General features: G+C 44.5%; 1 protein-coding gene across 1 annotated transcript in view; it reads left to right on the top strand.

Annotated features, from left to right (window-relative positions):
* ADSS1 (adenylosuccinate synthase 1) overlaps nucleotides 1-24882 on the top strand; it is a 438091-nt gene that overhangs the window by 248275 nt on the left and 164934 nt on the right. Inside the window, exon 4 of the mRNA XM_069207315.1 lies at nucleotides 17238-17288. Coding sequence (XP_069063416.1) covers nucleotides 17238-17288 — 51 coding nt within the window. The remainder of the gene's footprint in view (nucleotides 1-17237; nucleotides 17289-24882) is intronic.

Raw genomic sequence — 24882 nt, forward strand, 5'->3', positions numbered from 1 at the left:
TTTTTTTGCTAACTGCCCTTTTGGACCCCCTTTTTTCCCCCTCAATATTGACATGTTTTTGGCTCTTCCCTTTCACAAGCACTTGGCCCACCTACACAAATGAGGTATAATTTTTACCGGGAGACTGAGGGGAACATTGGGTGGTATGAAATGTGTCCCAGTGTGGTGATCCCACACAGAAATGTGGGAATAATTTGATTTTTTTAGCTAATTTTGAGGTTTGCTGGGGATTCTGAGTAAGAAAACATTGGGGGATCCACACAAGTCACACCTCACTGGACTCCCTCGGGTGTCTAGTTTTCAGAAATGTCTAGGTTTGGTACGATTCCCTAGAAGGCTGCTGAGCCCAGGACCAAAAACGCAGGTGCCCCCTGCAAAAACAGGTAGTTTTGTATTTGATAATTTTGATGTGTCCAGGTAGTGTTTTGGGGCATTTCCTTTCGCGGGCAGTAGGCCCACCCACAAAAGTGAGGTACCATTTTTATCGGGAGACTTGGGGGAACGCTGGGTGGAAGGAAATTTGTGGCTCCTCTCTGATTCCAGAACTTTCTGTCACCGAAATGAGAGGAAAAAGTGTTTTTTGGGCCAAATTTTGAGGTTTGCAAAGGATTCTGGGTAACAGAACCTGGTCAGATCCCCACAAGGCACCCCATCTTGGATTCCCCTAGGTGTCTCGTTTTCAAAAATGCGCTGGTTTGCTAGGTTTCACCAGGTGCCAGCTGAGATAGAGGCCAAAATCCACAGGTAGGCACTTTGTAAAAAAAACACCTCTGTTTTCTGTGGAAAAATGTGATGTGTCCATGTTTTGTTTTGGGCCTTTTCTTTTCGCGGGCGCTAGGCCTACCCACACAAGTGAGGTACCATTTTTATCGGGAGACTTGGGGGAACGCTGGGTGGAAGGACATTTGTGGCTCCTCTCAGATTCCAGAACTTTCTGTCACTGCAATGAGAGGAAAAAGTGTTTTTTGGCCACATTTTGAGGTTTGCAAAGGATTCTGGGTAACAGAACCTGGTCAGAGCCCCACAAGTCACCCCATCTTGGATTCCCATAGGTGTCTAGTTTTCAAAAATTTGCTAGTTTACTAGGTTTCCCCAGGTGCCGGCTGAGCTAGAGGCCAAAATCCACAGGTAGGCAGTTTGTAAAAAACACCTCTGTTTTCTGTGGAAAAAATTGACGTGTCCACGTTGTGTTTTGGGGAATTTCCTTTTGAGGGCGCTAGGCCTACCCCCACAAGTGAGGTACCATTTTTATCGGGAGACTTGGGGAAACGTTGGGTGGAAGGACATTTGTGGCTCCTCTCAGATTCCAGAACTTTCTGTCACCGCAATGAGAGGAAAAAGTGTTTTTTGGCCACATTTTGAGGTTTGCAAAGGATTCTGGGTAACAGAACCTGGTCAGAGCCCCACAAGTCACCCCATCTTGAATATCCCCAGGTGTCTAGTTTTCAAAACTGCACAGGTTTGCTAGGTTTCCCCAGGTGCCAGCTGAGCTAGAGGCCAAAATCCATAGCTAGGCACTTTGCAAAAAACAGCTCTGTTTTCTTTGTGAATCTGTGATGTGTCCACGTTGTGTTTTCGGGCATTTCCAGTCACAGGTGCTAGGCCTATCCACACAAGTGAGGTACCATTTTTATCAGGAGACGTGGGAAAACACATAATAGCAAAATAAGTGTTATTGCCACTTGTCTTTCTCGACATTTTTTCCTTCCAAATGTAAGACAGTGTAAAAAAGACGTCCATTTGAGAAATGCCCTGTAATTCACATGCTAGTATGGGCACCCCGGAATTCAGAGATGTGCAAATAACCACTGCTTCTCAACACCGTATCTTGTGGCCATTTTGGAAATACAAAGGTTTTCTTTATACCTATTTTTCACTTTTTATATTTCAGCAAATGAATTGCTGTATACCTGGTATAGAATAAAAACCCATTGCAAGGTGCAGCTCATTTATTGGCTCTGGGTACCTAGGGTTCTTGATGAACCTACAAGCCCTATATATCACCGCAACCAGAAGAGTCCAGCGGACATAAGGCTATATTGCTTTCAAAAATCTGACATCGCAGGAAAACGTTACAGAGTAAAACGTGGAGAAAAATGGCTGTTTTTTTTACCTCAATTTCAATATGTTTTTATTTCAGCTGTTATTTTCTGTCGGAAACACTTGTAGGATCTATTCCCAAGTTTTCCTATTTTTGGTGCTTTCAACCTCCTTCCAGTTAGTGATAGAAATGGGTGTGAAACCAATAGTGGATCCTGGAAAGCTATACGTTTCTAAAAAAGTAGTCAACATTCTGAATTCAGCAAGAGTTAATTCGTGTAGATTCTTCAAGGGTTTTCTATAGAAAGTAACACTTGAAATAAAAAAAATATTGAAATTGAGCTAAAAAAACAGCCATTTATGTCTAAGTTTTCATCTGTAACTTTTTCTGAGTGTGGCAGATTTTGAAAAGCAATATACCATTATGTCCATGGATCCTTTTGGTTGCGGGTTTATATAGGGCTTGTAGGTTCTTCAAGAACACAAGCTACCCAAAGCACCTAGCAATGGTTTTTCATTGTGCACCGGGTATACAGCAATTCATTTGGTAAAATATAAAGAGTGAAACATCGATATCAAGGAAACCTCTCTGTTTCTCAAATGGGCACAACATATAGAGTTTAGAAGCAGTTGTTATTTACACATCTCTGAATTAGGGATTACCCAATTAGTATGTGAATTAGAGGGCATTTCTCAAAATGACTTCTTTCTTACCCACTGTCTTACATTTGGAAGGTGCAGCAAAAACACAGAGAAAAAGCAATGTGAAGCCATCACATTTTTCCATTCAAATCCTCCCAGCAGTCCCCCAAGTCTCACAGTAAAAATGGTACCTCACTTGCGTGGATCGGCATAGTGCCCGCGACAGAAAACAGCCCAAAACACAACGTGGACCTATCACATCTTTCCATCCAAAACTGACCTTTTTTTGCAATGTGCCTAGCTGTAGATTATGGGCCCTAGATTTGCCGACACCTAGGGAAACCTGGAAAACCTGTACATTTTTTTAAACTAGACATCCAGCGGAATCCAGGATGGGGTGACTTGTGTGGCTCTCACCAGGTCCTGATAGCCAAAATCTGTTGTAAACCTCAAACGTTGTCTTAAAAACACACTTTCTTCACATTTCTGTGATGGCAAGTTCTGGAATATGAGGGGAGCCACAAACTTCCTTCCACCCAGCATTTCCCAAGTCTCCTGATAAAAATAGTACCTCACTTGTATGGATAGACCTAGTGTCCATGATATGAAACAGCCGAAAATGCAACATAGACCCATCACGTTTTTCTATCCAAAACTGACTCTTTTTTTGCAAAGTACCTAGCTGTGGATTTTAGGCTATAGCTCAGCCAGCACCTATGGAAACCTAGCAAATCTTGTAAAACTGGATACCAAGCGGAATCGAGCATGGGGTGATTTGTGTGGCTCTCACCATGGTATCTTACCCAGAATCCCTTGTAAACATCAAAATGTTTCTAAAAGCACATTTTCCTCACATTTCTGTGATGGAAAGTTCAGAACTCTGAGAAGAAATCTGAGAAGAGCCACAAACTTCCTTTCTCCCAGCATTCCCCCAGGTCTCCCAGTAAAAATGGTACCCTACTTGTGTGGATAGGCCTGGTGCCTGCGACAGAAAACAGCCCCAAACACCTATCACATTTTTCCATCCAAAACAGACCAATTTTTCCAATGTGGCTAGCTGTGGATTTTGGGCCCCTATCTCAGCCGATACCTAGGGAAACCTATCAAATCGGTGCACTTCTGAAAACTAGACACCCAGGAGAATCCAGAATGGGGTGACTTGTGTGGCTCTCAGGAGGTTCTGTTACCCAGGATCTTTTACAAAGCTCAACATTTGTCTAAAAAACAAATGTTCTTCACATTTCTATGATGGAAATTCTGGAATCTGAGGAGAGCCACAAACCTCTGCCAAGTCTCCTGATAAAACTAGTACCTCACTTTGTTGGATAGGCCTAGTGCCCGCAACAGGGAAGGCCCCAAAACGTATTGTGGGGACATCAAAATTATTTATCACAAAATGACTTGTTTTTGCTAGGAGTGCACCTGTGCTTTTGGTCCTGGGCTTGGCAGCCATCTACGGAAACCTACCAAACCCAGACATTTGTGAAAATTAGACACCCCAGTGAGTCCAGGGAGGTGTGGCTTGGGTGGATCCCCCAGCATTTTCTTACCCAAAGTCCCCTGCAAACCTCAAATGTAGCTAAAAAACACATTTTTCTCACATTTCTGTGTGAGATCACCGTACCGGCACAAGTCTCCTACCACCCAGCATTCCCCTCCCAATCAAAATGGTGTAGGTGTAGGTGGACCGAGTGCCTGTGACAGGGAAGGGCCAAAAATGTGTTGAAATTGAGGGAGAAGCTGGTCCAAAAGGGCAGTTTTTTCCATACATTTTTAGAGTGACTCTGCTTTAGGCACTCACACAAGTGGGGCAGGATTTTTATTGGTACAGATGGGGCAATGCTGAGTGGTAGGAATTTTGTGGATTACTGTAGATTCCAGAAGTTTCGATCACAGAAATGTAGGGAAAATGTGTTTCAGGTAAAGTTGGAGGTTTGCAGGGCATTGCGTGTAAGAAAATTGTGCTGGGTGCATGTGAAGCACACCACCTTAGACTCCTCCAGAAGTTTAGCTTTCAGACGTGTTTGGGTCTGGTAGGTTTTCCAGGTGGCAGTGTACCTAAGTCCAAACAGTGCAGCTGATCACCATTGCAAGTGGAACGATATTGAGAGTTAACCAATCTTTCTTGGCCCATAAGTAAAATCAAAACCCAAAAGAGTCAAATGTCCTCCTGCTCGCCATTGGGGCGAGATGCTTTTGTCTGCGGGATAGACTGTTACCCACTTCAGTTGGGGTGGGGAGTATAACCATGCCCATGGAGGAGGGCAGCCGCCAGCCCTCTATTTATTTTTAATTTCCTGGCATCTAGTGGGCTGTCTGTCCCCCCCCCCCGGTGTGGATCGGGGGTAATTACCCCATCTGCCCACCCACCAGGGTTGCAGAAGACTTTGTCCCCATTTATGTTTGGTGGGGACATGGCCATGCCTCACCCCTCTTTTAAAAAAAAAAGAATCTTCCCTGGTGTCTAGTGGGCTTTCTGCCTTGCTGGGGGGGGAGGTAGATGTGTGACTATTGCCCCCATCTGTCCCCCCCCAGAGGGGAAGAAAGTCTGTTTCCATATTTGGGGTGGGTGGGGGGCATTGGTAAGCGCATTTTGGGTAGGCCACCACCTAAAGGTTTGAAAAAAAAAAATCCCTAGTGTGTAGTGGGCTTTCTTCCCCCCAGGGGCCAGAAAGACTTTTTACATAATTGGGGTGCGTGGGGGCATTGGTACGCCCATTTTAGGTAGCACCCTACCCCAAGGTTTGAAAAAGAAATATTCCCTGGTACCTAGTGAGCTTTCTGCCTCCGGGGCTGGCAAAAAGACTGACTTGTGGCAAAAACATATAGAAGGAGCAAAAGCCCTTGCCCCCACGGGCCACTCCCCCTCCCTGGTGTCTAGTGGTGTGGATCCCTGCTTGGGAATCGCCTTCTGTGGGCGAACCCCATGCAGGGTTCCACTTGGGAGGAGTACCATTAGAAAGGGGAGGTTATCCCCTTTTCAAAGATACCTCTCCCATCTGGATCGGTGCTAGGGGGCTGAGATAGCCCAATGAGCAGCGATGCAAAGAAAGTGAAATGAGCCAATCGGCTCATTTCACTTTCATTTTCAGGGAAATTACTTCAGTGCACTGACTTAATTTCCCTAAAAACATTGAAACAGCATCAGGAGGCAGGGAAGCTTTTTCCCACCTCCTGAAGCTGTTTATTTTTACAGGAAATCCCTCTGGTACCCACACCAGGGCGATTTCCAGTGCAGTGTATGTCAGATGGCCAGAAGCCATCTAATGCACTCAGACACGGTGGTCCGGACAGCTCCTGGCCATCCGACGCATCGAACGGGTTAAGCGGCAGTTATTGCACAGGCTATATTTTTACAATGTACTCAAAGGTATTTCATTGTCTATAATGATGTACGTTTATATGCTATTTTCCTTTTGTGATCTGTGGCCTGAATTTGTTAGATTAGTGTAATAAATAAGCTCTCTGCTATTTGTTAAGTCGGTGTAAGTTAGGAGCATCATTAATAGGTGAGGAATATAGAATTTTGTTGGTCTGATGTATACTGTCTGTGACTGTGAGATTTGTGTATTTTTTTTTGTTTTTCCAGCCTGCCTTTAGAGGAACTGCTGTCTGCGGGCACCACCAGTTTGGAGCACAGCTAGAATCTGTTCTTCAAAAACAAATCTCCCAAACCTGGAATTCTTTATTTAAAAACTAAGACACTAATGACTACCACTTGGTGACTCCCCTGAAAGCCCTGAACATATGCTCAGTGCTGCGGCTGGCATGTTTCACGTGGCTACTCAGTAAAAACTTTTGTTCTTCAAAAGCAAACTTCCAAAGTGGGACCCTGGTGGTCCCGCATTGAAAAAAGTACTTCAGACCTCTCGCAAATTGGGTGGCTGATCTGATGTACTTACAACTACAGGCCCAAGTACTTCAGGTCATCAGTGCAGGGTTTCCACTATCAGAGACAGCTAGGGCATCATAATCAGAAACATGTTGGTCCTCCTCATTCTTAAAATAACTAGCAGACCATCAATTTGTTGGACAGGTTACTCTGCCAGATTGGTAAAGAGTACACTGTCCAACAAATCCTAAAAAAGGCCCTATTTCCTATTTTTTTCCAACTGCTGTTAGTTCTACTGGTCCCTCCTGCAGCCATCATGTCCTCGGGAGAGGCTTTCGGGCACCAAATCTCTCTCCTGCCACAACTCCTTCAGGGTCTCACCTTCTGTAGAGAGCTGGGCCTTGTTGGAGTCAGGTGTCCTCCTGCTTTTTGTGCCTTCGATGCAGGCAAACAGAAGGCCAAACTCTTGACCTTTGGATAGAAGTTCCCAGTTTAGTCCAATTTCAGCTCTTCCTGTACCCTGCCCCAAAGGCTAATCCCTGTCATGTGGTCATTTTTTGACAGGATCCCTTCCTTCCAAGGCCTCGCAGCCATGCCATTGTCCATTGGAGAGCAGGGATGTGTTTGGAGCCTCTGGAGTTGAGATGAGAGGAAAAACAAGTTCTAACTCAGTTTTTGTCCCATAGAGTGCAAACTAAATTTTTAAAAAGTTACATTTTCCACCACAGTTATCTAAAATTAGATTTTTAAAACTGGTAAGAAAATAAGATTTTCACAGTTGACGTAATTTTAATTTCATCTGGTCTGTTCTTGGAGAATCTAACTTAAACAGTAAAAAGAGCTATTCGTCATCAAATCACTGTGATGGCACACATTTCCAAATATGTAATATGCCACGGTTTTATATATATGAAGCACCTAGCCCTTTAGCCTTAAAAAGCACATTTTAGGAGTTACATACTATCATATAAAATAGGTTTTCCTTCTCTGCAAAGCACATTTCCTTTCTATACACGTCACTCCAGTGCTTTTACACTCCAGCCCAGACGAAGCACAATGGTGCTTCTGGCAACCAAATAGTTTTGTCATTGAGGTGGACAGATTATTTACACATTGCAGTCTGCAGGTAAAATTTAGGCCCATATTTATACTTTTTTAGCACCACATTTGCATCATTTTTTGATGCAAAAGTGAAGCAAACTTACAAAATACAATAGGCCCATATTTATACTTTGCTTGCACTGGATTTGCGTCATTTTTTTTTCACGCAAATTCAGCGCAAAACTAAGACCAAATTTGTACTTTGACGCTAGACCCTGCTTACATCGAAATATCTCAGTGTGCGTCTGTTGGAAAATGGGTTATTAGTAAGGGCAGGTAGGTACCTACGCTTAGCAATAGGTCACTAACCTCCATTTAGGTCCAGTAAGGTCTCAGTAAATTAAACCCAGCTCAACCCTTGGTAGCTTGGCAACGAGCGACAAGGCTTAACTTAGGAGACAGAGTGTAAAGCATTCACATATCAAAAAACAGTAATTAAATAAAACACAGGAAACAGTTTAAAAATCCAAAACCAATTTATACAAATAGATTATATTTTTATCTTTAAAATGACACAAAAACGAATAAAATCGGATAAGGGAAACCGGAGATATGAATTTTTAAAGAATTATTGTTTTTTAGTGCCTAGAAACAAAAAGCGCCAATCGAGTCATCTGGTTGCACCTCGACCGGGGCAAAGTCAAAGTTTAAGGCCGACCGCAATGGGGCCCTGCTTGGCTACAGCTCGCTGGAGGCATCGGTCAAAAGTTTACCTTCAGACTTAGGGGGTCATTACAACATTGGCGGGTGTGCGGCTGCCAATGCGGCCACACTCCCGCGGTGTGCAATATGACATCCCCGCTGGGCCGGCGGGCGGAAATAGAGTTTCCGCCCGCCGGCCCATCTGGGATGTGGGCTGCAACATGGGAGCCGGCTCCAAATGGAGCCGGCGGTGTTGCGGCCGTGCGACGGGTGCAGTTGCACCCGTCGCGTTTTTCACTGTCTGCAATGCAGACAGTGAAAAGCTGCACGGGGCCCTGTCAGGGGGCCCCGCAACTCTCCGTACCACCAGCCTTTTCCTGGCAGTTCAAACCGCCAGGAAAAGGCTGGCGGTAGGGGGACTCGTAATTTTGGCGGTGCTTCAGCCAAAACAGCCCTGGCGGTCTTGGACCGCCAGGGTTGTAATGAGGGCCTTAGTCTCTTTTCTAAAGATTTTCTTCAGCGGGACGAACCTGCCAGTCCAATCCGGCCTCCTGGAACTCTTCTCCGGATATGCATCGTGGGAGCCCTCGGTGGAGCTTTTTACCTTCGGACTTAGTCGTTTTTTCGAGGTGAAAATCCTTTGACCGGGGCAATCCTGGATCTTGATCCGACGTCCCTGGAGCCCTCCTCGGATACGCTGGCTGGGAGGTCCCAGTCAACTTTCTACGTTCAGACTTAGTCTCTTTTTTGGAGATATTCTTCACTGGGACGAACCCGCAAATCAGGCCGGGTCGCGGTTGAGGCAAGCCGGCTAGAGTTGCTGCAGCAGGTCGATCCCTCTATGGAGCTTTTTTTCAAAAGTTCTCCAAACTTCTGGGTCTTCTCCCAGATGTTCTTTTAAGGTTCTTCTGGGGTCCACAGCTCACCCCAAGGGTCCAGAAGCTCTGGGATGATCCTTGGGGGTGTGGACTACAACTCCCAGAATGCACCTGGCGCAACTCCTTTTTGGCCACTGGGTAGTGGTCAGCTGGTTGATTTCTTCAGGAGTTGGTGCAGGGGACTCTGGTTAGCAATTTTTCACCTGTAGCAAACAAGGAGTCCCTCCTTGAACCAGTTGAATCCAGGTAAAGTCCTTCTTGTGGTGAAGCCCAAGTGTGCAGCTGGTAAAGTCCTTCTGAGTGCAGATTACAGGTGCAGTCCAGGGGTCCAGCAGGGCAGTCCTTCTTCTTCTGTAGTTCTTCCTGGTAGGGATGTGGTAGAGAACTGAGGTGTGGGAGCAGGTCTGCCAGTTTTATCTTTGCTCCTTGGTGAAAAACAGGGGGTTCTCAAATCAGGTGCAGGGTCCTTCCCCCTGTGATGACCACTTCCTTGGAAGTGTGGCAAAAATCAATCTCAGGAGGCAACATTCTTCAAAAATCCATCATGGCTGAAAATGATTTTTGGAGGTTACATCTGGCTGAGCCCACCCACTGGTGTGGCTAAAAATCATAAACACACCCCTCTCCTGCCGTCACCTAATCTAATCAAGGGGGCACCTAGTTGTTTGGGGTTGCAGGACGTGGGGGTGTTGCAGGGCAAAAATGGCGCACAGCTGGGAGGCGGAGCCGGAAAATGACGTAAATCCCGATTTGCGTAAAAAATTAACACCTGGGTCAGGGCAGAAGTTAAGGTACCTGTGGGCTCTTTTACATGGTTGGAGACCATGGAAGCCGTCCACAGGTGCCCTTCCCTGCACCCAGGGACACCCCCTGCCACCCTAGCCCACCCCTGGAGGACACCAAGTGCAGGTAAGTGCAGGTAAGTATTTTTTTTATTTATTTTAGGTGGCATAGGGGGGCCTAACTTGAAGTCCCCTGGGCATGGCCATTGGGTAGGGGGGCATGACTTCTGTCTTTGCTAAGACAGGAGTCATTTCCATGGGGGTTGTGCGTCAAAAAATGGCGCTTGTCAGGTTAATGTCATTATTTTTTACTCTAACCTGACTCACACCATTTTTTGACGCACAACCCCCAGTCTTCCCTATGCCTCTGCTGCCCAGTTAGAGTAATTTGTTTTGACGCTAACCAGGCCGCAGCGCCGGCTACCGTCATTCCTTAAATATGACACACGGCTGGCGCGTTGGAATGGCGGTAGCCGGCGTTAAACTTTTTGACACAAACCTGCGCTGGCGCAGGTTTGCGTCAAAAAGTATAAATATGGGCCAATAGTATTTTCTAAGTGTGCGCCACATTTGTGTAAAAAAATGACACAAATGTGGCGCTAAAAAAGTATAAATATGGGCCTTAATGTTCTAACACTGGTGCATTTTATTTACCATCCTCGATGGCCTGACGGATATGTTAAATAAGGCAATTAAGTAAATCCAAGGAACAGTAGAGGTCTTAGGGGAGAGCATAGTTACCGTATTACTATCTAGCTGTGGTTGAGCCCACAGAGTCCTACAGCAAGGCAAACAAAACATGGGGAAGTGCTGGACTGCGGTTGGTGCCTGGGGGCAGGAGCAGAGCCCCTTTAAATTTGATATCACGCTCCCACCTCGCGGGAAGCGCTGGATTGCGGTTGGTGTCTGGGGGGCCGGAGCAGAGCCCCTTTAAATTTGACATTGCGCCCCCGCCTTGCGGGACGCACGCGGGCGGCGCCCGGGCAAAGCTCGGGCCAAGGGCAGGCCCGTCCTTCGCCCGGCAACGTGATTTGGGGGTGGGGCATAAGCCTCCCCAGCGTTACAAGCTGCCACCAGCTCTCCTGCTTTGCGGGAAGCAGGAGATTCGATCTGGGGGACTTGGAGCCCGGGCAACGTGACTTCGGGCGGGGCACACGCCTCCCCAGCGCTACAAGGCGCCACAAGCCCTCCCGCTTTGCAGGACAGTTCTTCGCCCGTCATCGACTAGAAAGGGGCCGGGCTGGGCCCCCCCCTGAAATTCCTACGGCTACATTGGGACCTGAGAATATGTTTCAGCAGGAAATTAGGTAGGTATCGTTTTTTGCCGTTGAGTGAACTGCTGCACACTATTACAGGCTATTCCACTAACAGCTTTTCTATTTGAATCCTGGCAAGGTTATTTTCACTTCTGTGCTGTCACAAGGCCATTGTAGATCGTCCTTGTTGTGTTTGTTTTCCTAGTTCTAGACATTGGCTAGAAGCGTCCTAGAGCAGTATCAGTTGAACCTCTGAGTGTATAGTAATTATTTAAAAATGGGTAAGAGGAAGCAACTTGGTGCAAAAGATACATCTTCCCATAAAGATCATTCCTCAATACTAAAATTAATCTCAGGAGCAATGGGTGCTATCGACAAACAGATTATTAATGTTGAGGAAAGGATCTAACTCAGAAGGGCCCGCTGGGATTTTCATCTAATCATAATAACCCCCACTGCTAGTATTAGCCTCTCCAACACAGATAAAGTTGTTGGAAAGTGAGGACCAAATAAAAGGCCCAAATGGATGCATCCATTATCTAAATGAGTCTATCTCAGAGGCCGATGACTACCCACCTCCACCCAAATGCACAAGGAAACCTAAAGCAGCCAGAAAGGGTAGAGCATCCAGCCAAGAGCCATCTGTCATAAGCAGACATGGCAACACTGGAATTCAACCCACGGAACAAACTCAAATTAATCTCGACAATACAAAATCCTGTCAGACGTTTACTCAAACTACAGTTAAAGCAAAAACTAACACTTTAGATACCATTAGCGCCCTGGAACATCTAGTTAAGACGTCCTTTGAGTTAATGACAAAGCATCTAATTCAAGTGGAGGAAAACATGGAGTCAATACTCAATTTAGTGAAGGCTCAGATTTTAGGCCCAACGCCTGTAATTCCTCAACATTGTGGCGATATAGATCCAAATCGGAATTTACATTCCCCTAAAGAGCGACAATACCCACCAATCACTTCCCCGGGTTAACCAACGTCATGTAGAACCCTGTACTTTTCTAACTAGCACCAGAAGTTTCCAACAATCAAATGTGAACATAAATGGTTGGGAACCACAGAATAGACAGAAATCTTCGTTGGATATATTACCAACATCAAGAGATACTCTAGACCTCCCTCCTGCTGTAACTCCTTATGTGGTAGTTCTTGCAAATGTTCCCACCTTACCCATGGGCAACAGGGAAACATGGACGGCCCTGAGAAACAAATCCCTGAACTAGATAGGGACTCGGATGAAACCTGGCATGATAGATATACTATTTGAAGATATTAAAATGGTCAGGAGGGTTAAATGGGTGGGCAGGAGCGATAAAACACTAAGAGGTGACTGTGTGGTACTTTCGTTTAAAACTCCAAAATTGGTCGAGGACATTTTGAGAAACTTAAGCTCGCTGCAGATCTCTGACAATGGCATTTCACTGCTCCCCGTAGGCTTTTTAAATAATTTTAATGGGAGGCATGACCAACTCGGCACAGACCCTTTAAATCAACAAAGTAGACTTGAAATAAATTATATGGCCCCTATTAAGAATAGATTTCATGCCCTCTCTTTGGAGGAAGTTGATTGACTGACAATAGATCAGGCTGTGGGCAGGAAGAGGTCTATATCGATGAGTACCGCTCCTGATCTATTGAAGGGCGGTGACAGTCTGGTGGGGAGCAAAGGGGACGAAATGACAGTAAAGGAAAAAGAGCTCGACAGGATTTCATTGACGAAACATTAGCAGGCGGGGTTCCTGCCCATCTGGCCACTCTCATACCAATTTCCACATCCCAAATAGAGATGGAGACTAATATCTCCACACTAACAAGGAAAGTAGGGCAACACGATCCTCCGGGTTTGGGCCCAATTACATCGGGAGACAAACTCTTATTTTGGAACGTGGCAGGTCTGCGTAACAGAATGAGGATTAGCTAGAATTCATTAGATCCTTTTCTTGTGTGTGTCTACAGGAGACTTGGTCCGTAGATCCCATTCATATAAATGGCTTCAGGACGTTCCACACCCGGCAATCCCTTGTCTACGGGGCAGGGCAAAAGGTGGACTGTGCACATTTATCTCCAATAAGTATGATTCAATAAAGGTGACTAGCCTAATTTCTAATACGTTTTACCAACTGACACAATGTGAATTAAAAAATGGAGCGCACCTAGTGATTATCAATTTCTATAATAACGCCCCCTTACAAAAAATCTCACATATACTCAGGCAAATGCAGGACGATCTAGATCGCGCATGTAACTCTTCACATAAAGAGACCTTTATTGTGTGGGGGGGCGATTTTAATACCCATCTGTGCTCCCAAACAGATGAGAAAGTTTGTTCCCTTGGTGTAGGTGAAAACGACCACCTATTTCATTTCACTCACAACTATTATGGCAATTTGTTGAATGACGTACTATTTAAATTCAATCTCTTTTGCTGTAATGGTTTAAATGATAGTAATCCACAGCTTAAACCTACCTTTAATGGTAGATGTGTTAATACTGTAATTGCCTCAAGCTATAAACAAACGTAAGGGAGTAGTAGATAAGGTAGTGAACATTGAATTGGGTTCAAGGAATGGTTATTCTATTCGCTGGTCACAGATTGAACCATTAGGTTTTATGGAACAACTGTTGAGTGATTATGCTAATGAGTTTGAAACCTGCCTCTCAGACAACATCAGTCCACAGGAGTGTATTAAAGCATTTGCAGTAATCACCACGGGAATCAAACAGTCTCTTAGAGTAAGCACAGGCAAATCTAGACCATGGGGAAACAAAGGGTGGTTTGATACTGAATGTACACAGGCCCATAAGAGACTCAAACAGCATCTACATAGACAAAACCCTGATAAGCACAAGATCACTACTCTCAAACACGAGTATAAAAAGGCCATAAAAAACAGGAAAAATGTTTTAAAAGTTGAGGCGTGGCATACCCTTTATAATGCAAGCCTCCAGAACAACAATGCCAAATTCTGGAAGACAGTGAACTCCCCTCTCCTGGGTGAAGGAACGCCACCAAGTATCGAAATAGCCATCACGGAAGAGGAGTGGGTTACCTATTTTTCCAAAATATATTCCTCCAAAAACTTAGTTCCAGATACAAATGCCCACAGAGTGGATTTTCAGCCTATTAATCCACCATTCAGTTTAAATGAGGTAATTGACGCCATCAACGCCAGCAAGAGTGGGAAAGCACAAGGCCCAGATGGAGTACCAATTGATATCTATAAGTCTAATGGTTCACTTTGGGGCCCTTTATTGACACAGATCTTACGAGCCTATTGCTCCACAGCCTTTATCCCAACCTGGGCAGGGGTCCATTATTGTCCCAATATTTAAAAAAGGCGACCGTCAAAATCCAGCTTGTTACAGGCCAATTTCACTGCTCGACACCCTCGCAAAGATTGCAGGACTTATTGTCCTAAATAGGTTGTGGGAATGGACGGATGCTAATAATACACTAACGGACCTACAATATGGCTTCAGGGCTGGGATAGGGACTGTGGAATAGGCCCTGAATTTAGATATTTTGATTGGTAAATACACAAAGGCTAAGACAGGAGCTATACACCTTGTATTTGTAGATTTGACTTCGGCGTTTGACTGTGTAATTCACAGCAAACTTTGGCCTATTTTGCTGCATATGGGGGTAGACAATACAATAGTTCACTTCATCAGGGAACTATATTCTGGAGCTAAAGCTAGGGTGCGTTACAGGTCTCAGGGGGAGTGCACCTCCTTCTTTCCTGTACAGCAGGGGGTACACCAAGGCTGTGTTCTAGCTCCCCTATTGTTCTCCCTATATATTAATAAACTAGAGGCTGTTATATCTACTGCTTGTAGAGACCTTCCACAAGTTGGCTTCCGAAAGATTCCAGGACTTATGTATGCGGATTATGCTGTTTTGATGGCTCGTACCCCAGTAGCTTTGCAGCGACTACTGGCAACCTTTGACAACTACATGGAAGACTTTGGCCTTAAAATCAATCATTCCATAATCTTCATGATGACCTGTGGTATAAAATCTGCTAAAAAAAACCATGTCATTTTAAAGGGTGTCAAATTAGACGACACAGAAACTTTTTCATACCTTGGAATTATGTTTGATAACAAAGACACCTGGCTGCAAGCCATTAGGTCTAGGAAATTACTCTTCACAAAAACTATTATGGCTGTAAAGAAAAATTCTAAAAAGGTTGGTAGGGCCACTCCCAAAGATATGATGACAATTTATAACGCAAAATGTGTCTCTGTTGCACTGTTTGGGGCAGGCTTATGGGGATATGGGAAATGTAACGCCCTACAGCTAGCTGAAAATGATTTCTTAAAGTCCATCCTAAGTGTGCCAAAATCTACCTCAGCCTTGGCGTGCCACTCAGAAATAGGGGTAACATACATCATAGATTTTATAAGCATGCAACCAATCTTACTTTGGCATAAAGTATAAACTTCTGAATTTGCTAGCCTGAATAGGGCCATTATAGAAGACGCTCAATCACTAAGTCATTTGTTGCAAATTCCAAGGCTGGATTATGTAAAGAATTTTTTTACGGACCTGGGCTATCCTGGGTTTTACTTTACACCAGAAAAAATTGAAACACTTTCCAGGAAAGACCTGAAAATATCTGCCTTACTCACCTGGCTGGCCTGAGGTGGGCTACTGAGTCAAAGAAATCTAGTGTAAGGAGGAATCTTCTGTTGCAGCAATCAGATGGCATGGAACCATATTTAAAATATGTATTGAACCCGAGGCATCTTTGTGTCCTCACACGCCTAAGACTAGAGACATTTCATCGACTTGTCAGTTTTCCGCTTACCAACGACTGGAGTCCAGTCTTGGAAAAATGTCCTTGTGACTCAGTGTCAGTCCAAAGCACAATGCATAAATAGTTTTTTTCTGCACATTTTACTCTGATTTAAGGAAAGTGTTTGGGATTCCACTCTTAAAATCTTTGCATTTTAAACAGTGCCGTCCTGCTTTTATTTATTTATTGTCTCTCCCATCAATCAAAATCTGTAATGGTCTAGCTGTATATCTGTGCAGTAATGAAGGCCAGATTATATCTATAGGCAAAATTGAGGAGGCCTTCCATCCTAAAATGTTTTTAGTTAGGATAGCAGTTTCTTGTTTTCCAAATATTTGTTTTTATTGATCTTATACTGTTTTTTAGAAGAATAACTCACATGGTATCAATTGCTGTATGTTTTGATTTACTTTATTTTATTTATACTATGTGTATGTCGATTGGTGCTATCTTGTATATTATATGTGTTTTTATGATTGTGAGATACAATCGAATAAAGTATTTTTTGATGATGATGATGACATGGAAAAGGGTGAGGACCACAACAAAAAGTGTGTCATTTCTCGCAGCTGAACACAATAGGACGAGGCATGTGCTGAAAGGTTCTCGTATATATTTTGTGAAAAGACACACCATGTAGCATTGCCTAACCTGATATTCTCATTAACCTTTAACTTCCAGTAATATGTCAGCCCTTTAGCCGATCTTCAGGAAAATTGTGCAGACAAATCCATTTGTTTTGGCGTCATTTCATCAAAGGCTTCTTGTTAAGGATAAACTTCCATATGCCTGGAGAGTGCAGCACTTGTCTCTCATAGCATGAATGTATTGGCACTTTTCGTTAGTACCTATTTAAAAGTTCTGCAGTTTTTTGTGTACAAATATGCTGTAAAGTTCATAATTCAACCCGGTCTTTTTTCAACATTTCCTTGGTAAGATCACTGAACTTCCTTATTGTAGTTTCGGGTTGCTGACTTGTCTCAGTAGCTGAACCAAGTTTGATTAATTAATTTACAGCTATAATTTTCACACTTCTAAAGTTCAGCGCCCCTGTGTATGGATTTCCTTAGTTCTTAATTCATTTCCCCTCCACCCCTTAAAAACAGAAATATGCAATGTATGAAACGAGTGAATTGTGATAACTTGATTGATACATATATTAACAAAGAAGAAATAGAAAACAGAAAGTAATAACTGGGATGATAATGATTTTGTCTTAAAACATATATTATGTGGCTTCATGCAGGTTTGAAGGACTGGGAAAAAAGATTAATCATTTCTGACAGAGCACACATTGGTGAGTATAATTTTTTATTTGTTTATTTATTTATGATGTATTTATTTTTATCGCATGTCCATTATTATTGAACTGCTTCTAGCTGCCAACAAAGATGTGCTTTGGTTAAGATACGTTAGGGAGAAGAAATTGTTTATTTTCAAATGGTAATGTTTTTAGTTTTCTCTGAAGGCCGGGAGATTGTTGAAGCTGTGGATGGGTGAAGGGAGGATAGTAGACATGTGAGACGCAGCCACTGAGGAAGAAAGGTTTAGGTTGTTTGAGCAGAGGCTTCTAGTGCTAGTGGGTAATTATCGCTTGTTTGTGTCCCACAAATATATTGGTGTGAAATGTTCTTGACATTTAACAGTAAAGCTTATCGTTTTAAAAGTGACTGTGACCTCTATTGGAGGGTTCTTCAGTGCTTGCTTATGTTTGAGACTGTCCAAGTAGCATACATCAGCGTCATGTGGTTTTTGTTGTCTATTGATCAGGTAGCAAGATGTTACAAGGGTATAGCCGTAGACAAGGCGCCCATTCATAAGTGCTCTAACTACCACAAGGTGGGATTAAAGAGGAATAGGTTGTGTTCTTGAGCAATTGGAGTTGTTGGAAGGATGACTATGGGACTTGAGGCTGAGATCAACATTCCATAACTTGCCATGGTGATTCAAGTCATGACTTCACACATCATTACATCGGGAGTCATTATTATACGGTAAATACCCAAGGTGGATCCTTATATAGGGAGTTTTTCCATCAGAAGTGTCTTTACTTCGAACCGTCTCTACATATATACAATTATTATATCACCAAACTCCATCCCCGGCACAGGAGGAATGACACGTGCTCCAGAGTTGAAGCTGCAAGAACTATCATATTAAAAAAACATGGCAATTCGAAGAACGTACACCCAATGCATTTAGGCACACATGTCTTGGACCCCTGGCCAAGGCCTGGGCGCTGAAACATGTTGGGTGTGCTTTGTTGACTTGTATCCGTTCTGCCCGTTGGAGGGTAAGACTAATAGCAGTTAAATATTCAGATTGAACAATTTATATTTAATTAGTATAATTGAATGCAAATATAAATGAACTGCAGCCAACCTGAAGTGTTACCCACTAGAGGGCAATATTGTGGATTGGTGGATGCCAATGGACTCAATAACTTTGAAAGGAAGAGATGAATTAAGTGCATGAACTCGCACTTCAACAAAACATCCCCGCAATGTTACCTGTTTCAAACAATAATTTGGTGACATGAAATCAATTTCAATCACACTTATGGTACATTAAGGTTTATAAGCATAAAGCGCATGGGTACTTTTAAACATATTCATATATTGATTACAAAACCTAGAATGAGCTCATACACAATTGATGGATAGATATTAAAAGTATAAGCAACTGTGACCAAAACCGTGCATTACGTTTTTCTTGAGTGACTCATTATAACACTTAAAAAGGATCCTCAAAGCATTGTTGTGTGAATTTGAATGGTAATATTGGCAGACTGACCCCTCCTAAAAAGTCTAATGACAGTGGAACAAATATATTCATTGAAAGAACTGAAGGTTACGGGGACATTATAGTTGGGTTGACATTTTACCCATACAAAACCATAGAAATTCAGCAGTTATAGTTATAATTACACTCATGTTAAGAAACTATAACTTGTGGCCTAAAGTTACTTAACTGCACCAGTTGTAGGTTCTTCAGAGAAGTATAAGCATAACTATAACTGATTAATTTCTATGGTTTTGTAGAGGTAAAATGTCAAACTAACTATAACATCTGTGTAACCTTCGTTTTTTTCAGTGCATTTATATGTTCATTTGAATGTAAAGTAATATATAATGACTGTATGTTCATATATAACCACCACAGGACATCCCCATGCATGCATGAGTTATAGTTTCTTGAGATAGGATTAAGTATAACTGCTAAATTGTTTATTTTTGCGTGTGTAAAATAGGAACCTAAGTCTAATGTCCCTGTAACCTTTGGTTTTTTAGTAAATTTCTAAGGTTTCTAAATGTTATTTTCTAACTATAATGTCTCTATAGCTTTTGGGGTTTTATCATTTTGTCAGTGAAAACTATATATACACACACACACACTCAGACACACAGACACACACTCAGACACACTCAGACTCACACTCACACGCACAGACACACATTCAGACACACAGACACCCACCCACACACACCCAGACATTCAAACACACGCTCACTCAGACACACACACACAGACACACACACACACACACAGAAACACACACACAGACATCCACACACTCAGACACACACACACTCAGACACACAGGCACACACAGATTCAGACACACACACTCAGACACACACACACTCAGACATATACACAGACACAGACAGACACACAGACACTCAGACACACACACACACACTCAGACACACACACACACTCACTCAGACACAGACACACACACACACTCAGACACACACACACTCTCAGACACACACACTTTCAGACACACACACACATTCTCTCAGACACCACACTCTCAGACACTCACACTTACTCAGACACTCTGACACACGTTCACACTCACGCACACTCAGACACTCACGCACACCCAGACACTCGCGCACACTCAGACACTCCTACACACTCATGCACACTCACACTCACGCACACTCAGACACTAGCGCACACTCAGACACTCACGCACACTCAGACACTCGCGCACACTCACGCACAGACACACACAGATACTCAGACACACACACACACAGACACATACACAGACACATACACACACTCAGACACACACACTCAGACACACTGACACACACACAGACAGTCGCGCACACTGAGACACTCGCGCGCAGTCAGAATCTCAGACAGTCGCGCACACTCAGGCACTCACGCACACTGAGACACTTGCGCACACTCAGACACTCGTGCAAACTGAGACACTCGTGCACACTCAGACACTCGCGCACGCTCAGACACTTATGCACACTCAGCCACTCACGCACGCTCATGCACACTCAGACACTTGGGCACACTCACGCACACTCAGACATTCGTGCACACTCAGACACTCCTGCATACTCGTGCACACTCAGACACTTGCGCACACTCAGCCACTCACGCACGCTCATACACACTCAGACACTCGCGCACACTTGCGCACACTCAGACACTCACGCACAGTCAGACACTCCGACACTTGCGCATACTCAGACACTCGTGCCCACACGCAGACACTCAGACTCCCACCCACAGACACCCACACACAGACAGCCACACACTCAGACACCCACACTCAGACACCCACAAACAGACACCCACACACTCAGACACTCTATGACACTCCGACACAGACACTCCATGACACTCCGACACAAACACCCACTCAGACACACACATACCCGGACACACACACACACACACACACACACACACTCACTCAGACACACACACACACACACACACATTCAGACACACACACTCACACAGACACACACACACTCAGACACACACAAACACACTCTCTCAGACACACACACACACTCTCAGACACACACACTCTAAGACACACACACCCTTTCAGACACACACACAGACACACACATACTCACTCACACACACACACACACACTCAGACACACACACTCAGTCAGACACACACTCACACACACACACAGTAAGACACACTCAGGCACACATACTGACACACACACTCAGACACACACAGACATATGCACTCAGACACACACACACTCACACACACACACACACACACACACTCAGACACACACACTCAGGCACACACAGACACTCAGACACACACAGACACTCAGACACAGACACACTCAGACACACTCAGACACAGACACACACTCAGACACACACACACACTCAGACACAGGCACTCACTCACATACACTCACACACACACAGACACACTCAGACACTCAGACACACAGACACACTCAGACACAGACACACACAGACACTCAGAAACACACAGACACTCAGACACACACAAAGACAGTAGAACACACACAGAGACACACACACACAGTCAGACGCACACAGACACTCAGACACACTGACACACACACAGACACACACACACAGAAACTCATAGAGACACACACAGACACACACACACAGACACTCATAGAGACACACACAGACACACTCAGACACACACAGACACTCAGACACACACACACACACTCAGACACACTGACACACACACAAAGACACTCACACAGACACACACACACATACACTCACAGAGACACACACAGACACACTCAGACACTCACAGACACTCAGACACAGACACACACAGACACACTCAGACACAGACACACACAGACACTCAGACACACACAGACACTCAGGCACAGACACACACAGATACTCAGACACACACACACAGATACTCAGACACAGACAGGCACTCACACACACACACACACTCAGACACACTGACACACAGACACACACAGACACTCAGACATACTGACACACACACAGACACTCACACAGACACACACAGATACTCAGACACACTCAGACACACACACTCAGGCACACACACTCAGACACAATCACTGGGTAGTTAATTTATACCTAGGTCAGCTTTTTCATAGACAAGGCATTTTGACTTTTGCTAATTATGTTTGTGTCTTTTGGCAAATCATCTTGAAATAAAAAATAAGTGAATTCATCTAGGGAGGTTCCAAAAGCAAATTGCTTCATGTATTTGTAATAGACTTTGTTAGCAGTGCTACAGTGAAAAATGCTCAACAGAATTGCACCAAATTTGGCAGGAAACTAGAATGTTGTTCGCTGATTGTGCTTTTTGTGATTTGGTGTAAATCATTTCTGTAGCATTTAGAAATTAAGGTTAAAAAATATTTGTATATCTAGATAGTCTCACGAGATTTCAGTGTAAAACACAAATTAAGAAATGGAGCCACTTGATGGGTTAAGAGGACAGTTTTTCTCTTCAGCTGCCTCACTCCATTGGAAGCTAGAGGCTCCTGTGAGTCCTGTGATAGTGAGGGCCCAGATTGGATGGCTGTTGGTGGTGTAGAAATGAAATGGCTGCCGTTACCCCAGAGACCCCTACCTCACCACACGCCCACAGGGGCTGGACTCTGACTCATGCTATAAGCACCCACTGCAGCTCGCAATGCGGGGCTCTCACCTGGTGGTTGCTCTGTCCATGCCATCACCCGCATCGTGTTGCCTGCACAGCTGGGTGGGGCTCAGTCACCCAGCTCATTGTGCGTCTAGAGGGATGGGACTCTGACTTGTGGTATAAGCACCCATGACAGCCTGTAGTGTGAGGCTCTCACCCGTTGGTTGCTCTACCCACACCATCGCCTGTATCACTGTTGCCTGCAAAGCTGGGGTGGGATTCAGTTCTCCAGCTCTTGGGGTGCCCAGAAGAGTGGAACTCTGACTCATGCTGTACGCGCCCACTGCAGCCCACAATGCGGGGCTCTCACCTGGTAGTTGCTCTGCCTGTGCCATCGCCCACATCAGTGTTGCCTGCATGGCTGGAGTGGGACTCAGTCCCCCAGCTCACTGTGCCACCAGAGTGGCAGGACTCCTACTCATGCTAAAGGCACCCATGGCAGTCCCCAGTGCAGGGCTCCCACCTGGTGGTTGCTCTGTCCAGGCCATCGCCCGCATCAGTGTCACCTTCACGGCTGGGGTGGAACTCAGCCCCCTAGCTCACCGCACACCCAGAGGGACAGGACTCTGACATGCGCTATAAGCACCCACTGCAGCCCACATTATGGGACATGCATGGGACATGATGCACCCGGATGAAGACCGGGCCTGTCTACACCCGTCACCGCTCAGAAGAGGCCAGGCTGGGCCTTCCCTCGTTCATCCTCAATTCAGGATTACTGCTTGCATAAAGTCCTGTAACTTCTATTCCAACTTCTTTATAACTGCAAGATTTATTTGACTTTATTGCTTTTTCTCAAGTTGGCTGCTACTGATTACTAATGTTAAAATGGGCAAGCGCAAAGGAACAGAAGCTTCAAACCCTCTATAAATGCCAAAAAATCAGGGAAGCCAGTTGGTAAAGTTATAGGCCCGCCGACAAATGCTGCCAGGGACAGTACTTTTGGTGATATTAATCACCTGATGAGAAAGTCCAGTCCATATTAAATGCAAAGGCAAACTCTATGTGCAGCAGGTCAAGTCAGAATAAAGTCCCAGATATATTTAAGAAAAATAAACGTCCACCTTCTAACCTTATCAGAGTCATAGACAATTTTAATGGAGCTTCTGCAAAAACTGAGCATCCTTTGGTTCATGTAGATTCTAGCAACAGAATGGCCCCTTCCCAGGAAGGTCATGCAGTAGTTAAATATTCATCTACTGTGGCTATTACTTAGGTACTGTGGCTATTACTGAGTTCTGCGTTCTACGTGACAAGCACTACGCAAGGAGGAGGAGTCTATGGCGCTGTGGTGTGGTAGGCAAGAGGCCTGTCTTGAAAGCAGCAGGCAGCGGGCAGAGGAGTTTAGTTTTTTGGTATCTGGGTGCTGGGCGTTCGTTTTTGGAGCTCGGAGCTGAGGTACGCTCCAGAAATGCTACTGTGCCATCTGCCATCTACCACTGATGGTGCATTGTCTCAGCATTGCTGCCATTGCTATCTCTGCCTCTCTCAACGGGTTTATGTTACCCTGCCACCCAGCCTCCTGGCAGCTTGCCATTCCAGCACACCTTCCCCCCTGAATATGAGCCTAAGAAAAGGGACCTCACAAAGCTTGCAGGGAAGAAAGTGATATTAGGAAGGGTGAGGCAGTGCCATTGGTTTTTTGGCATGCTCTTGCCCCCATCTCTGTCCGTCAGTGCCCACGACCCTGACCACAGGATGAATATGGACTACATCTACTACTTGCGCAAAGTGAGGTAAATGAAGTGAAGGAGCTCAGTACGTGAAGCATCGTGAGCAGCATGAAGAGGTGAGGCTGCAACTGGAGGCAGGAGATCTGGCAGTTTGCAGACTTTGAGTGGGGCTATTCAGATATTGCTAAGAATCGCTAGCTGCTTTTTCTTTCTGGACTCAAAAAAAGTCAAATGGAACTTAAATTCAAATCGAACTGAATATGGATTAAAAAAACATTGAACATTTAAATCAAGAGCCAATTGCCCCCAGGATGCTCGGGGCCCTCATTGCCCTCTTTAACTTCGTATCACATTCAAAATAAGAATGACATTTGAGATCCTAGTCCACCACACAGGGCGGCCCTAAATTTATCTACGTGAGGGGGAGATTTTGGAGAATCTGTAAAGCTCTATAAGACTTTGAGCACCTGAAAGTTGTGCCCAGTTAATTCCGTTAACGTCCATTAGCGTTCGTCAACGCTGCCCCCGCCATTAAAATAATATATTATACTAACATACATTCTCATTTTAGTATATAGTATATATACTATGCTATTTGACTGCTATTTGACTATTGACTGATATTATATATACACATTCCTATTTGACTGCTATTTTAATCGCCCATATTGAGATGTGGCAAGCAGAAAGGAAAGAAGCTATCCCCCAGCAAGAGGAAATGGGAGGCAGCAATG

This window comes from Pleurodeles waltl, chromosome 9, assembly GCF_031143425.1.
Source record: "Pleurodeles waltl isolate 20211129_DDA chromosome 9, aPleWal1.hap1.20221129, whole genome shotgun sequence".
Lineage (NCBI taxonomy): Eukaryota > Metazoa > Chordata > Amphibia > Caudata > Salamandridae > Pleurodeles > Pleurodeles waltl.